Here is a 16855-nt window from a genome sequence, read left to right as displayed (position 1 = left end):
ATGCAAAACTCCCCAGTTTCAGTCCATTTGATTAATATAGTGTCAGAAAAGGTTTTTGGATGAGGTAACTCTTACTGTCTTAATGTTGAACTGTGATGATTTATGACACTTTAAATCAACAGACTCTAACTCAGGACTCACCAGTTTTAAATGGCTTTGTTCATATTAACTTGAATCTTCCAGCCTGTGTCTTTCATGGGATTTGTATTTAAATATGAATTAAATTATGAAGTAGAATTATGAAGGTTTTGAGTTTAACTGCATTCTATGGCTCAAGTCTGCAAATGAGCTGCAGTTCTAGTAAAAACTGAATGCTGGTCCATATGAATGCTTAGTGGAGCTTAATGATTTTTGAGCAGCTTCGCTTTGAAGTTTTAACAGATCTGTTCTGACATCATTTACTTCACTGAATACTCAAATCTCTTACTGGAGTAAACCATGACCAAGCTGCCATATTTTAGATCAGAATTACTGCCTAAATTCTAAATGAATCTGAAAACAAAGGCTTCAGGATTGATTGCAAACACTTAGAACTGCTGTAAGTAACAACATTCTTATTGTATTCTTCTTATTTTGATTTATTTTGAGGTTTCTTTTGTTCTTTATTCTCTTCTTTCCACTGGCTTTCATTAATATTTATTGTCTGCACTCAGCACCAGCTGTTTGATGAGCTGCTGCTTACAACAAAAGAAGGAAGAGGGGGAAATACAGCTTGGTACACAAAATGCACTCCAATTTGATTTCAGTAAAGATAACAACCATAAAGCCAGTGCAGTGAGATTTCTTTATTCGTTTTCTGCTTTGCAGAACCCTGGAGTTGACTTTGGAGACGTTTCTGAAAGAATTGCTCTGCGACAGCGACTGCAGTGCCGGAGCTTTAAGTGGTACTTGGAGAACGTGTACCCTGAGATGAGGGTCTACAATAACACAGTCACTTATGGAGAGGTACAGCATGTCTTTGGAAACACATCACAGCTGCACTCCAGCACTCCTCTGCTTTCAGAGCTGGCTATCAGGATGTACAGAGCAATTACACATCAGCACAGCAGTGGTGACAAAAATGCCCTCCCCTCCTTTTAATCAACACTAAGGAGTGTGGCTTTGAGAAGCCCTGTTCCTTTTGTGGGAGGGCAGCAGGTTGTAGGTAGACAGTTTGTGGTGACTGGGAGTGGGGCTGTGGCTGAGCCCTATCCCCAATGAGCTACAGCTGTGAGCAGCAGCTGAGCAGCATTGAAACAACGAGCCATGGAGGGCCCAGGGCACTGAGCAACCACCAAAGGAACAGAGGGCACACAGGGGCAATGCATCAGCATGAGGGGGATAAAGGGTTGGGCTAAAGAACAAGAAGGGCAGGTGTTTGAAGCCTTCTGAAGTATTGTGATGTTACTCTGTATGGGTTGAAGCCTTCTGGAATTGTGTGGTGATATTCTGTGTATCGTGGCTCTCTCAACTGTGACAGACGCTGCAGCACAGGTGAAGTCATCCTTACTGACAATTACACACAACCTCCTTGGCTCTCATTTTAAAACATTGAGACATAAGTTTGAGCCAATCATTTTCCCCAATAAGATTCCACAGACATCATAAAGAAAACGTCAGTGGTCAACAGAGCTCAAATAATTGTCTACATGAGCTGCAATTAAATCCAAAGGCAATCTATTTTCCCACAACACAGCTAAATGGAGACTGTTCCTTTCTCTTCCATTTGATTGACTTCATACAAAAATAAGTCAGGCACTTGAGACATTGATACAAAGTGGAAGTTTTATTCCATAATATCACTTTGCATCCTAATATAACTATCCCCATCAGGAACTGAGAAAAGACGTTGAGTAAATCCAAGAGGAGCTGTTGGTATCTGTCAGCTCTGAGAAGTTTGTTAACAGTGGAGAACATTGGCAGAAGTGCCAATGTTGTGTCAATTATATCAGACCCTGAGCAATCTGGGCTCTAAAATAAATTTTGTTCCTCCTGAGCTGTCACATAGAAGGTTCTTGAGTCAAACAGGAAGTTCAGTGATGCAAGTATCAAATTCTTTAACATTTTTAATAGAATAAAGCCACACAAGGTGTTTACCTGTTATAAACCAGCCTAGGTCCCTTTTAGTCTTCAGGCTTTATCCTAATGACATCAGGCTTGTTGTAAAGTCCTTCTGGTTATTTTCCTGGAGGAAAAGATGTCTGGATTTTTGTGAGTTTCAAGTAAAATAAATGTATTGAGTAGACGTGAGACAGATTGAAACAGTAGTAAAAGAATATTTCCTAGTGACTCAATTCCCCTTTTTTTAAAGCCATCTCATAAAGCTGTCTTCATCTTCTTTAGCCTTTATAGCACCCAAGCTATAAAAATAAACCTCCTGAAATTTAGTTGTTGGTGGGCCCCCTTATTCAATTGGATTCCCTGTTATGCTTGTACACTATAATCTGAAGAAATATATACTGATTTTTTTTCTGACACCTTATGCAGCTGCTGTTTCTAAATTATGGGGGTGGCCAGACAGGTACTTCACAGTCTAAACCAAAATTGACCTGTTGAGTCTTTTGATGTGTCTGTCTAAATAACTTCTTGTTTATGATATCTCTAAAGTTTTTCTATGTTCAAAATATGTGTGTAATGCTTCCAGCCTCAAGAGAAAGGCTGGAAGAGTTTTCACAAGAGCTCCATCCCAGTTTTTATAGACTTGTAAATTCTTCTTGTCTAGGGAGGCACAGAAATTTTTTACTTCCTTGGATGTCTGAACCTGTGCCCTTTCATAAAATGTGCTTTATGTCACTTCTGTACATAACAATGTACTATATTTTCAGTTCAGATAAAAATTTTTCACATACTTTTTTGGTTTTATATCAGCAATAGGAAGAAACAAAAGCATGTCACATCCAACACCAATCTTGGGTAGCTCCTATCCTGTTTGTAAAGCCACATTCTCAACATACAGGGTGAAAATTTATGTTTGCACATTGACAATTTGGAGCAAAACTTGGGTTTCTTAGGGTGAATTTTAGGAAGTTCTGATCCTTGAGTAATTGTCAAAAATGTACCTCTGACCCAAGGTGTGTAAAGACAGCAGGTTGTCCAAATAATGTCTTTTCCTGGAGCAGATTCACTGCTGGCACCCTGTGATAGCTGAAGGAGAAGAATGTGTCCCTCAGAGAGCAGTTTCACATAGTAGTTTTTTCAGGAGCTCTAGCACAGCTGAGATTTAGCTGGGCTGGACTGAAATGGGGATTAATTTCCAGCTGAAGCATTTTCATTCTGATCTGGTTCCAGGTGCGGAACAGCAAAGCCAGTGGCTACTGCCTGGACCAGGGGGCTGAAGAGGATGACAAAGCCATCCTTTATCCCTGCCATGGAATGTCCTCCCAGGTAAAGGGTGAAAATCCCATCAGGAGAGAGACACCTTGAACTTAGAGAATATTCAGAAGAAACAAAGAGTAATTTGGATGTATTTGGGTTGAGTTTGGCAGTATAATTCCTGGCTTTGCTCCAGTCTTGTCAGGTGCCTCTTCCACGGTTGTCCAGCTTGTGAATCCATACTTTGAAATTGCCAGTTGGGAAAACAGAAGGATCACATTACTTGTTTAAATACCAGGGATCCACTGAAGATTAATTAATTTAGGTAGTCTGTGGGAGTGAGCAGTTCTTGCTATAACATGACTTATTCATGGTACCTCTTTAATTTAACTGTTCCTTGGTCCAGCAGGCTCTTGGGCAGAAATTATTTATCATGCTGCTGATTTGATTCCCCAAGTAGGCAAAAAGTTAAGCACATATTTAACATCAGCTTCAAAGGGAATTAAGAATATCCTCTAAGACTTTTCTGAAATAGAAGATTTCTCCTTTTTCTTTCAGTCTCTGTGCATATTATTATTTTCTTTCAGATGTCTGAAGATTTAAAAATGACATTTCTTCTTTCCATGCTCATAGTGATTTTACTCATACGAGTTGGATATTTAAATCCAGAACTTGAGTTTTTTCTGAAATTAAATTCTTGTTTCTTTTGAAGTAGCATCTGAATCAAAACTATATTAATGAACATTCTCCTGTGTAAATAAACTCTGACCTTATCAGGCTTAACAATTATCCAAGGCTCAGTCATGCATGTATTGATTGGGAGTCCTGGCTCGTGCATCACCGCGGAGGTGAAGTGAGACAGACAGTAATTCCTGCTGGCACAATGTCCACCTTTGGCAGGATCATTATGGAGCATTTGACTGACACTCTCCTAGCAGAGGTGGAAGGAGCAGCCTTTGAATAAGGTAACAAAGTAGCATTGCTTAAATAGATGTAAATTAGCTCCTCAAGAAGACTCTCATTAGAGATGTCAAGGTGCTCAGAGAGAGTTCAGTCTCCTGCTCCATCCTAATCGGAACAGAAAGTTGCAAATTTAAGTCCTTCCTGAAAGTCCCTTAGCAACATCTAATCTCTATCATAGTGTGCTAGCACTTAGAAGAGTAATGAAATAAATGGTTCTGACTGTAATTTATTTTGCAATTTAAGTCCTTAACCTACTTGTTTGCCTCCATGATTCCTGTTTCACAGAGGAGGCTTTGACTTTGACTTCAGGAAGAAAAGAGATGAGGGCATAAGTTACAGTGATTTTTTCCCTTTAAAACAAACAAACAAACCAACAAAAAACAGGAAAAGATTTTTCATTCTGCAAGAAACACCAAATGAAGGCAAAGGTGATGTTTTATCTAAGTTGAGTATTTCACAGACAAGCATGGGTTGGAGCCACTCAAATGCAGCCAAGTTAATTAATGATTACACAGCTGGAAAACTTCTATAATCTCACCACAATTTACAAAATTAATTCAGTGTGAGAACCACAGCTGCACAAACCCTAATCAAGGATATTCAAGCACATAGCACGAAAGGTGTTGACAGCAAGCGTTTTAATATATTAAATAAACATTTTTTTAAGCCCCTCTTCTAATCAGCCTGGGTGAGCATAGTTGTCTGCTGCATTTAGCTTTCCATTTCTGACATTTTTCATCTCAAGCATAGGACCCTACTGAGCTGAGATTTGGGTTATTTGTACATGCCTACTGAATATAAATTCATATAAAAATGGAACTCCCTTTCCCCACTTGGGTTATCAGTGTTGTTCATACGTCCTAGCAATGGGAAAGCCTCTCCCTGTTTAGCTACAGCCCTGTTTGTTTTTCATACTCTTCAATTCTGACAAGCAGATTACCAGTGATTTTAGTGTACACATGGTTCCACTGAAACCCACCCAAGTCAGGCAGGTGTTTAAAGAAAGCTGCGTTAGGAATAAGATTGCTGCTCATCTGTGATAAAATGTTCTTTTTCTCTATGTCTTACCCTTCTGTTTCCCTTGGATGTAGTTGTCCTGCATTACAGTGGCAAAATAAAACCACTCCACTGTGACTGCCTTTCCCTATGTGTATTTTCAAGATCAGTTTTCACCATGATAAATCACATCTTGTAATGATATCAGCTTTTAAATTTCTTTATTCAAACAGGGACAAGCTCTTTTATGGATGCTCTGGAATGCATTTAGCCTGAGTTTACATCAATTTAGTTTAATGAGTTTGACTTGAGCTAAGTCATTGTAAGCTAACAGCTAAGAATATCCAGACAAGGTTTTGCATCAGTCTGAGTCAATTTCAAAACCTATTTTACAGCAAAGTAGTGTCCTTTTTATATGTGTTCATTAGATCTGAAGTTTGAGTCTAATGGTTTTCAGGAAAAAACATTTGGAAATACTACTGGGAGAAACAGTCCAGGGCTACAGAAGATTTGTAAATAAAGAAATATATTTGGAGGCTTGAACTGCTCTGCCTCTGTGTGTGGCTTCCATTGTGCAATCAGCTGCAAAGCCCAGTGGTACTATACACTTTTGTTGTAAAATAAATTCAGGAAAAAAAAAAAAAGTGAGATTGTGAGGACAGATACAACACCCCCAAAAGTGGAACTTGTTGTTCTGGAAGCTTCATAGAATGGTTCCAGGACATGCAGGTTTTGAACCATCTGAGAGCACTACACAGCCCTAGTGGAAATATTCACTGTCTCAGAGCCTGCCCTGAATGCCATGATGTAGAGCTGATTATATGGTGTGTGAAGGAGAGGAGAACAGAATGAAATGGCATCTTGGGATAGAAGGGCCAGGGTGAACAGCCCCCTTGGCCACCCCCTCCCTTCCCTTTCACAGCAGAGACAGGGGAGGCACTGCAGCTGTGAAAGAGAGAGCTCCCTCTGCATTGAGAGCAACCAGAGGGAAGGGAGAGCTCCCTGCTCGGATTCCTGGGGCTGCAGCTACACAAACAGAGGGAGAGGAGATGAAAGGCTCTGCTTAAACTGTTGCTAGAGGCAGGTATTTAACGTTTTGCTGGGTAGAGCTGTGAGTGCCCAGGTTTGCGTGCAGGGCAGCAGGGTGGATGAACAGTGCAGGTGGATGAACGGTGCTTTCTCCACCTGCAGGCAGAGGTGGGTGGGATTCTGGAGCAAACATGGAAGTTTGATAAGCTGGGATCTGTTTGCCTTGAGGGGACAGGTATTCTGGAGATGTAGGGTGTTTGGGATTCCTGCACTACTCACTGTTTCAGCTCCTGTGTCAGCTGACAGCTTGCCTTAACTGCAGGGCCAGGGAACCATTAAAGATTTCCTTTTGCCTGGAGAACAAGAGTGAGAGTGAGAGAGGTTAAATTTAGTGTGCATAGCTACCAGGCCCATCCTAGTAACTGTTTCCTACAAACAATTACCTGCAATCATTTGGTGCTTTTTTCACCTGGCTGGAAGTTAGCAGGAAAGGATGTTTTTGAAGTCAAATCCTCCAGTTTAAAGCTGCCATTTTCTTACCACATTAATATTCTTGGAGGATCATATTCCATAGGCAGCAGCACTGACTATTTTTGATCCAGGTATGGTGGCTTTGATAAACAACCTTTGACATCTTTTGCATTCTGCTCAGATTTCTGAATGTTGAAGGGAAAACTGTCCTATCTTACATCAGTATAGCAGATGGTATCAGGATTAGATCTTTAGTATTTAATAGAGCACTTGGCTTCAGTGTCATTTGAATCCTTCAGCTCTTCCTAGATAAAAGAGAAAAACTGAGTGAAGGTCCATCCCAATGTGATGTATAGAAGTGTGCTTCTTTCTGCAGCTTGCAATTTGGAGTGTGTAGATTTCTAAGGATCTCAGCCCATCAAAAACTGCACAGATTTATTTTTTTTAATTCATAGGATTTAATATTTCTTAACAAAGGGAAATTTGTCATTTAATTTTGGCTGGTTGGCAGTGGGAATGGATTTGACATGGTGTATCATGCCCACAGTCCTAGCATAAATAGGAATTATTTCTTTGTGGTTAAGTTAGTGACACTTAAGATCAAGTTTGAACACAGGAGGTACAATTTTAATTGGCTGTATCCCAGTTCCTGCTTTCTAGCCTATTGTAATAAGCAACTTATTTTAATGCTTATTTTATTTTCACAGTCTATGTTGTCTTTAGGAAGTTAAGACAGGAATTCTTTGGAGGGAGATATTATTAATCCTATAGTAGTTTCTTGAACCTTAATTTCTGGTCTGGTTTTGCAGAAGCAGGCTCTACAGCTTTCCTATGTAATATGGTCTGAACTGAGATAATCCTTTGTGGATGGGTTTTCTTCTATTTTGATTTTATTGTGGAATAAGCCTAAGTTTTCATGACTGTTGGAACAGCCATAAAAACTTGACAGAAAGTGCAGATTCAGGAAATTAGGCCCATGCTGTTCCATTTGTCTCAAGATTGTACAGATAAGAGTTTCCTGCACGGAGCCATCCCTGACCTTGTTGAGCTGTAACACAAACTGCCACTTTCAATACTGCAGATAGTTTAGAATTGAGTTAATGCATCTGCCACTTCTAAAGCCTAAGCAGGACTGGTCCTTTCTGCTTTGACAGGCTGCTCTATAACAAAGTGTATAACCACTGTGATACAGAACACATGGAGCTCTGGCTACTGAGATTCTGATGATAAAGAATATTTTAGGCCATTTTGATACCAGTACAGAAAATGCTGCTCATCTCAAAAAGGAAAATCCATCCTATCCTACAGAGCAGATAGTCCATTATAAACACTGCTTCTGATTATGTACATCAGGCAAAACCAACAAGCTTGTAGGGCAGCATTTTGGGACTACAGAGAGATAATGAATACATTTTCTGGTCAATGTTTCAGCCATACCTGCAGTTCACTTGAATTCTGCTGAAAACCCATTAAATAGAAGTGTGAAATACACAGTCTGGTTTTATTTAAAAAAAAAAAAAAAAGTAAAAGACAAAATGTTGTGTTTGATTTGCAGTTTTTTAAACAGCTCCTTTTATATGTGAAAAAACAAAGTTAATTTGTCTGACCTGGCAGTCCCTTCATATTTTGAATTACTTTGCTTGCTTGAGCTTATTTTACATATGTTCCTCCTAACCTCAGACTGGGAAAAACTTGATTAAGTGTGTCCAGACTGTGCCATGACAAAGGCACTGTTCAGACCCAGAGCATCCTCATGTGGTTATCTCTCTGATGTAGGCTCTCTTCTACCTCTGTGCTTCACATGGCTGCTCTGAACAGAAGTGGCAGGTGGGAAAATGAACACATACTATGTCAAAGAGCATCTGGTCTGGGAGCAAGTAGACCATGCTCTTTTTACCACCAGCAAGAAATGATTATTCACAGCATGATTCTTCTGAGGTTAATAAGGATGGCAGTAGAAAGCCAGACTCTAATTTGAGTTTTTTTGATTGATTCTTAATGATATCTCACACACTGGTCAGTGGCATCCAATAAATGGCAGGCACTTCTGACCTTCCTTCCCTTTCTTGTTAAGTAATTTCAGCCATATAACAGCAATAGGAGCAGACAGGCAGTGAATTTCCTGGGTGGTAATTGCATTTCTTTGGTGGCTCAGATCCTCACCCTGCAGCATCCAGACTGACAGCACACAAGCCACGTAGCTGACTCCACTCTGCAGTCTTTTGGCACCTGGCTGTTGCACTTTCAGAGTAGGAAGGGCAAAATATTATGGTGGTTTAATGACTCTGGGTTAAGCACAGAAGTGAGAAGTAGATAAGTCTGATTTGACGTATTGGCCTGCTGCCAAATTAGCATCGTGCATTTTTGCTTTAATGTGCTTTACAGAAAACTGAAATACCAGAGTGTCATTCTTTATTATGTAGGCCTGAAGCATATGTTAGCAAATTTGCTGCCATTTCCCTCATGGTTTCTTTTTTTCCTCTCATATTTTTGGATACGGGTTGCATGGCTGGATTTTTTCAGTAATGTTTATTTACAAAAACTAATTAGACTTGTTGCTATCAATAGCCTCTAACAGAGCTCTTAAGAACAAACTGCACGACAAAATTGACATTGTGTCCTTGTTAAATCAACTCCTGCTGAGTGGGCACGATTTACATATTGATTACTTCACTTCCTTGATTGCCCTTTTTGCAGTGACATAGTGGGTGGGGAGTGGTGGGGAGCAGAAGTGTGGGAGAAGGGAATGTTGTGCTCTGTTTTACCAACATGGCCAAGATTTGCCCTTGAGCAGCGTGGGCCAGACCCAGTGTGCAGAGTGGTGGGGAGCAGAAGTGTGGGAGAAGGGGAACGTTGTGCTCTGTTTTACCAACATGGCCAAGATTTGCCCTTGAGCAGCGTGGGCCAGACCCAGTGCGCAGAGTGGTGGGGAGCAGAAGTGTGGGAGAAGGGGAACGTTGTGCTCTGTTTTACCAACATGGCCAAGATTTGCCCTTGAGCAGCATGTGCAGACCCAATGTGCAGCAGGACCGAGGGCTCCTCAGCAGCTCAGAACTCTCCTTTCTCCCCCAGCTCGTCCGCTACAGCTCGGAAGGTGTCCTGCAGCTGGGGCCACTGGGCTCCACCGCCTTCCTGCCCGACTCCAAATGCCTGGTGGACGATGGCAAGGGCAGGACGCCCACCCTCAAGAAGTGTGAAGACGTCCTGAGGCCAGCACAGAGGTTCTGGGATTTCACACAGGTGTGGAAGAGCTGAGGAAGCCTTGAAGAGATGAATTAAAGAGGGATGATGCCAGGGAGGTCTTTGGAGTGCTGTACCAGGAATTTCCCCCCAGTCCTTTGTAGAAATATTCAGATATGTTTTCCATAGATCATGTGCTACCCAGGAATATTCTTTTATTATTACTAGAAATTTTGGGGTATGATTCTAGGAATTTTTACTTGTCCTGTTTTGGAATATTCTCAATTTCTGTCCCGATTGTCAAGAACATGCTTGTAATTGTTTACTGTCCAGGAGTTTTTTGCATTTAGAACTTTTCTAGAATTTTTCTAGCACCTTTATAGGCATTTTTTAAGATCTATAATCTTCAGTTTTAAGACTTTCGAAAGCATTATTACAGTCTCTGGGATTTCCTATTGCTTGAGCTCTGTAGGGATTCACTAGTGCCTTTTAGAGATTTTCTCATGATTTGGGGGGATTTTTCCAGCAATTCCTAAAGGTACAATTATCAAGGAATTGGTGTGGTATTTTTTATGTATTAGCCAGCTTTTCCTAGGAATTTCTAGAACTTTTTGGGCCATTTATCACTTGATAGATACAGAAATGCATTTTATAATGTTTTTTAAGGATTTACAGATCTAGCACTGTTTTTTCTAATCCATTCACCTTGTGTGTTCTTTCCTCTAATCTTTTTTTTCCCCCATCTTTTTTTTTTTCCTAGAATGGTCCAATCATCAGCAGAGACACAGGCCGTTGTCTAGAAGTGGAAATGTCAAAGGATGCAAATTTTGGGCTCAGATTGGTCGTACAAAGGTGCTCGGGGCAGAAATGGATGATTAGAAACTGGATCAAGCACGGGCGGCACTGACTGTGGGGCTGAGCTGCCTCTCCTGTGCTGTCCATTGCTCAGTGTGCCATATCTCCTGAGGCATTTGTCTTAAAGCAAATTAGTTTGAACAGGTCTTGGCTCTCAAGAGTCCTCCATCGTTGGGCATTCCAAGGAAAGAAAGAAGAAAAAGGAAAGCAGACACACACATGCCCTGTTTGACTTTTCCTTGCTCCAGCAGATGATGTGCGAAGCTTAACGAGAGTTTTCTGTTGATTTGGAAATCTTGTCAAGACCAGAACACAACAGGAAAGTGGATTCCTTAAGCTCTCCTAGAGGAATTGACAGACAGATCTTTCTATGCTGAGTTCAAAGGAGACATCTCAATACTGCCTCACAAAGAGAGTTCTCTGATGGGTAGCTTTTTAGCTTTAAGTTTTGGACTGGTGCACAACTCCTACGGTGAATAATTATGTGCCTTTTTTATTGTACTTCATATAAAAGAGGACTGGAAAAATCCTACCTTTTCAGCATGTCTGGTTCGTTGTACTAAACAAGAAGATCTGTAAATAACATTGGAAATATATTATAATATATGATACATTTCAAGGTTGATTGTTTAGGAGTCTCTGTTTCTAGAAAGAGACTGTTCTGCAAATGTTTACAGGTGGTTCTCAACCTTTGAGCTGCTGGAGAGCAGCATTTTAGAGACCTCTTCTAGTTAGACACAGATAAATGTTGAATAGGTAAAATAGCCACATGCTCCATTATATTGCCACATTTTACATTTGTTGGCTGTAGAGACATCACAATTTAGCACTTGGATATTTGGCTCTTCTGAGGCAGTAAATGTCCTGGTGGATGGATGGAGTTCAGGAGGCCTCAGCTGGCCCCAAAGCCCTGAGTGTGTGTCCTGTCCTGCAGGTCACTGTTGTGTTGTTCCAGAGACTGCCTGGAACAAGAATACTCCAAATCCTCCTTATTCTGGAAATAAGTTGACTGGCATAGGTGCCATCTGTGGAGCTTAAAAACTTGGATCTTCCATTTTGTTTCCCATCCTGTGAAAATGTCAAATGTGAGCAAATATGCTGTGCGAGCACTGTCTAGACAAATTTCCTGAACAAACCAACAAAGTCTTTTCAGCATTTGAAAAACAAACACAAACCTGGTGATAAGAAGGCAAATTAGAGCAAGAGGTAGGGAGCATATATAAATACTGTTACTCTGAAATATAAATATTTTATTGTAGCTGACCCATTGGCAGCATCTTTGTAAACCTGAATTTAATCATGTATCCAGTGGTTCATGCAGGGTCAGTGCATATGGACAGAGCAGTGACAAGGTCTCATCCAAAAAGCTGTCAAAATTGATGAACACTGTCATCAGCAGGTTTTGGATGTGGGTCCGTGGCACACAGCTTTTCTGTACAGATGATTTCAGTCATACTGAAGGAGAGACAGAGATGGTATCTGTTCATTTCACAGTTTAATATTTTATAGTTTAAAAAAATTTGTTTTGTTTTACTGAGCCAGGAAAATAGATAATTGCAGTCACTGTGGTACCGTGAATCTTGGTGATCTGTTCCTTGAATAACTTTTGCCATTCCTATTTCAAGGCATGCTGAACAAAATTTAATGGAAACAAAGTTAATTTTTCAAGGGCATGATATGTAATAAAATTTTTACTTTTTAACATGCAAAATCCATCAGGTCTTGTCAAGTCTTGGTTAGTATCTAGAAAGCATATCACTATGTTTTGCCCCAGTTTTATTCTTGAAATAGAGTGTGCAAGATGCAATACAAAGCCAATTCTCCTGGAGTTTACTTGTGGCTAATTGCTGATCTTTATTCATGTCTCATGGACCAAGTTACACGTGAACATATACAAAAGAGTAATTCTGAGTGAGATTCTAGATACAAAAATACTTAAAATTCTGTGTTTGTGGTAAGTTGAACACAACCTTTTGAAAAGTGTAATAAGACCTGCAGGGAGAGTAGCATCTTTAATAAATCAAGCAATACTGTATAAAATCACGGACAATCTCAGTATTCAAGCTTTCCTACAGGTCCAAAACAGGTAGGAAACTTCAGGCTAAATATAGATTGGGAACAGCTGCCCTGCATTTAACCTCCTTATGTTAAGCTATCAGACAATTTAAAATTATATTTACCATCTATGCAGCAGATGTTGAAGGCTTTGTACAGGAGTGAGTTTGTAAGTGAGTTTTCATCTTCTCTCCAAATACAATTTCCACCTTTTAAAGTGTATGAAAGCTTTATTCTCCTTTTGTTTGCTCTGATGGAGTTTTACTCCTTGAGGGAGGTGAGAAAGCAAAAGAAGGAAAAGATGGTTTCACCAGGTGAGATTTTGGGGGAGTAACAGGACATTCACACCCATTTTTAGTCTTTCCAGTGAGTAAGTGCTAACTGTTTTATATGAACGTGGCAGGAAGTGGAAATTAATTATATATCAGTGTGACCTATTAGAGTATGAAGTTACAGTACTGAACAGAAGCAAATATGCCATGTGCTTTCTTTTTCCCTTTTATTTTTCCTTGTCTTTTATTAACAATCCACATTTGATCCTTGGTTAGCAGTAGGGCAGCAAGCCTTTCAAACCCTGGGTAAATCAAAAAGGAAAGCTGAATATTTAGAGGAATACCAGAGTTTCAATCTACTCTGCTGAAAGGAGTCTTGCATGGGCAGTTTAGGAGCTTTGAAGCTGAGAGGACCAGATAGATCTGTGTTTACTGGCAGAGATTTCAAGGGAGATTTCAAACCTTCATCTGACACCACCATGATCAAAGAGAATTGGGTGTCTTGGGATTTTGCCCCCTAGGGCATTTGACTGTGGCCACACTGTCTGAGAGTGGTCAGTCCTGGCAGGTTTGAGTGCCAAGGCCACCAGCTGCAGGAGGCTTGCAAGAACCAGACTTAGGGTACAAGAAGGAAAACAGGTTTTTGTGGTAGATAAATGGCTTTGAGATTTACATAATAGCATAAAAGAAATCAAATAACTCTTAAAAGGTGGAGTTGGTATTTTATGTGATTGTCATTTTTTTAAGACTTGCTGGAACAATTTCTTATATTTGCAAAACACATCTGTTGGATTAATTTTACTTTATTCTTTATCTGTATGAACCACTGCTTTGGCTGTGGTACTAACATGGTGACTCTGCATGTGAGAGGGTCTTAAATATTCTCTCGTCAAAGGAATAATAATAAAAAAAGCCTTGAGTATTATCTGTTTTAACCAAAGTCTATGGTTCTTTTGTCAGTATTTCACCCCTTAGTATAATCTGAAATCCTGAATAATGGTGTTCAAATTTTCAGTCTTGTTTCCCACAGTGCAGCATTCTAGATCTCATGAAAAGTATTCAATGTAGTGTAATATGCCTTGTGGAGAAAATTCAGATCAAAGGCTTTCTATGCTATTTTGTTTGATTTAGGGGATTATGGAGCTAAATACTAGGTCATAGGACAAAAGAATAGAAGGTAAGAAAGACAAGCACACCAGTAAGAAAGTCTAGCATACTGTTGTGAAAGCCAAGCCAGGAAAAATATTATTTTCTAAGCATATTAGAGTCCCTAAAAATGAGTTTGAGTCCTAAGGTAATAAAAGCCCTTTCTTTTTTGAGAGCTATAAACTATGTTCCAAGCTGAATTTAATTTTGTTCCTCAGCCAGAACTGTCCTCTAGCCTTACTGGCTTGCTGGTTCCTGAGGCATGCTAAGCTCCAGTGGGAAGGAAACAAGAGAAAAGTTGATGCTTTGGAAGGACTCACTGGATTCCTCTGCAATCATGTAAGTTCTCTATTGTGGTCACCCACCAGAACTCTTCAGGGCCATTCCACATGCAAAAAACCAAACTCAGGTTGCACAGAAGTTATTTAAGACCAAAATATGGAAACAAACAACAGCTCTTCATACATATTTTGAAAATGTTGAAGTATTTCTCTCAGCTGAATGAGTAATTTGGGGCTCAATGTGTCTGAAGATGAAGCCTTCGTGCTCCTTCATTCACAGTCCTTTTCATTGGCCTGTCCCTTTCAAAAAACTGTGATCTAGTAGATGAAAACCTCACTTGCCATGTGACAAGGGTGTAATCTATCTGACACAGAATAGCTGCAGTTTTACGTACTTAAGTCATAGCTAGTCAGATTTAATGAAACAGCACCAGTCCTAATCTGTTCTTTAGATCAATTACACAGTGTGTAATTCCTTCAGTATCCAGTATTCATTTGCAATGGTTCATTACCAGCCACACTAAAGTGCATTGTGGCCAGTTTCAGGATCCAGGGAGTTGGGCTATAGGAAGAGCTACAATAGAAGTTGTAGTTCAGAGGGAGTTTAGCATGTTATTATTCAGTTAGGGCACAAATACCTTTGTTTTTCATGAGAGGCTTTGGGAGCAAGAACAACTACCAGAATTCACTTGATTGAAGGCGTTTCTAACAATGATGTTCTATTTATTCCTGCTGCTACTTTGATTGCCTGCTTCTTAGTGCTGATCAAAGTCAATGGTAGAGGTCATAGCACAGATAAAAGATGGTGTTGCAAATTAGAAGATGTAGCTAACGGGCTGGATAGAAACCAAGGAATGATCGTATCTCTAGATCTAGATGCCACCACAGGAAACTTAATACCCAAAAATTCTCTTTGGAAAGAATCCCAAACTACAGTGACCTCTTTAGTGCATTATAATGGATTTCAGAATGGCTTCATAAAATACAGTGACTTACATTACAAAAGCATTAATGACATGTAACTAAAAGGTATTGAGTTTGGGGGTTGTCCTAAATAAAAACAATGGGTTTTGGCCAAGAATGCTTACAAATACCCAGTGAAAGAATATATGGCAACCTGCTTTTGCAAAACAATTTCTGAATCAAGAGTGTCTTCAAAGACATGTCAAAGCATTGATTACTTTTCATAGTATTAGTGTTTCCTATTGGCCATCAACAAGTGTTGTGCAGTTTTCAAACTCTTTGTAATGTTTAATTAAAAAAATGCAGCAACTAGAATGCAAGTTGTGACTGCAAATATTTTTTCATTATGTGGCACATCATCAAACCAATTTGTATTCACATTGAAAAAGTTAATAAATTACTATGCATTTTACTGCTGACATGAGCTGCATGCTTTATCATTGTACATTTGGACACGCATATTAAAATTCCAAGATTCACACAAAGGAAAACTAGAATAGCAAAGCATATGGGCATTTTAAAATTTAAATTGCACATACTGTGTTCTGAAAGGCAGTCACCACACACTCGTAAGAGACTTGGCCTGGAGGTGCACAACTGGATTGATAACAGTGCAGACTACTGTCATTTATATCTCACCACTGCAAACTGTCAATAATTGGTGTTAAGAAGAATGAAATAGGATGCAGGGAAAATGTAGAATGATCCTTTCACCATGTATGTCCCCCTAATTTCTCAGGGTAAGACCTTCTCAAGATAGAGGCTCTACACACCAACCCAACCATTAGATTTAATGACACTGGGCCTGTGTGTATCCAATCCACTCAGAGCTCTGGGTATCACAACATCCTGCTGTAATAAATGGCACAGTTGCTGTGAGTCAGTACCACAGCCTCTCATTCCATAGGATGCCCTGTAGTTCTCTTATGGTGAAAAGCTGTGAATAACTGCTGCCAACTCTTTTTTAACACCTTTTTTCGTTTGACCTCTGTCATCCTGTTTTAAAATACATTTCTGAACTGACTGTCATGCTTTTTTTTGTGTCACCAGCAAACAACTTTGTAACTGCACAAGCAGATGGTCTGTGTCATCTCTTGTGCTGGGTGATAGCAGGGTGAGAACCCATTGGGTTCCTGAGCTGCTCAGTGGGATAAAACATACATTGCTGGTTTTAACATTGATTTTGGATCTTAGCCAGGCTGTTTCTCCAGTGTGTATGACAAAGTTTGCAATTTGTGATCAAGGAGAACAGAGCATCTGAGAAAGGATCCAAGTCCTTCTTTCATTCCTCCCTGCCCTGCTGCTCCTGCTGGAGGATTACAGGTAAGTGACCAGGATGGGACATGTGCCCAT

The 16855-nt window shown here is 39.9% G+C and overlaps 1 protein-coding gene across 1 annotated transcript in view; it reads left to right on the top strand.

Annotated features, from left to right (window-relative positions):
* Positions 1–15921, top strand: part of GALNT9 (polypeptide N-acetylgalactosaminyltransferase 9) — a 132780-nt gene extending 116859 nt beyond the window's left edge. Inside the window, exons 8-11 of the mRNA XM_054645979.2 lie at positions 808–945; positions 3268–3363; positions 9823–9990; positions 10691–15921. Coding sequence (XP_054501954.2) covers positions 808–945; positions 3268–3363; positions 9823–9990; positions 10691–10837 — 549 coding nt within the window. The 3' untranslated portion in view covers positions 10838–15921. The remainder of the gene's footprint in view (positions 1–807; positions 946–3267; positions 3364–9822; positions 9991–10690) is intronic.
* Positions 15922–16855: the final 934 nt, after the last annotated feature.

The sequence above is a fragment of the Agelaius phoeniceus genome, chromosome 18, assembly GCF_051311805.1.
Source record: "Agelaius phoeniceus isolate bAgePho1 chromosome 18, bAgePho1.hap1, whole genome shotgun sequence".
Taxonomy (NCBI): domain Eukaryota; kingdom Metazoa; phylum Chordata; class Aves; order Passeriformes; family Icteridae; genus Agelaius; species Agelaius phoeniceus.
This window is presented reverse-complemented; position numbering and strand designations above follow the sequence as displayed.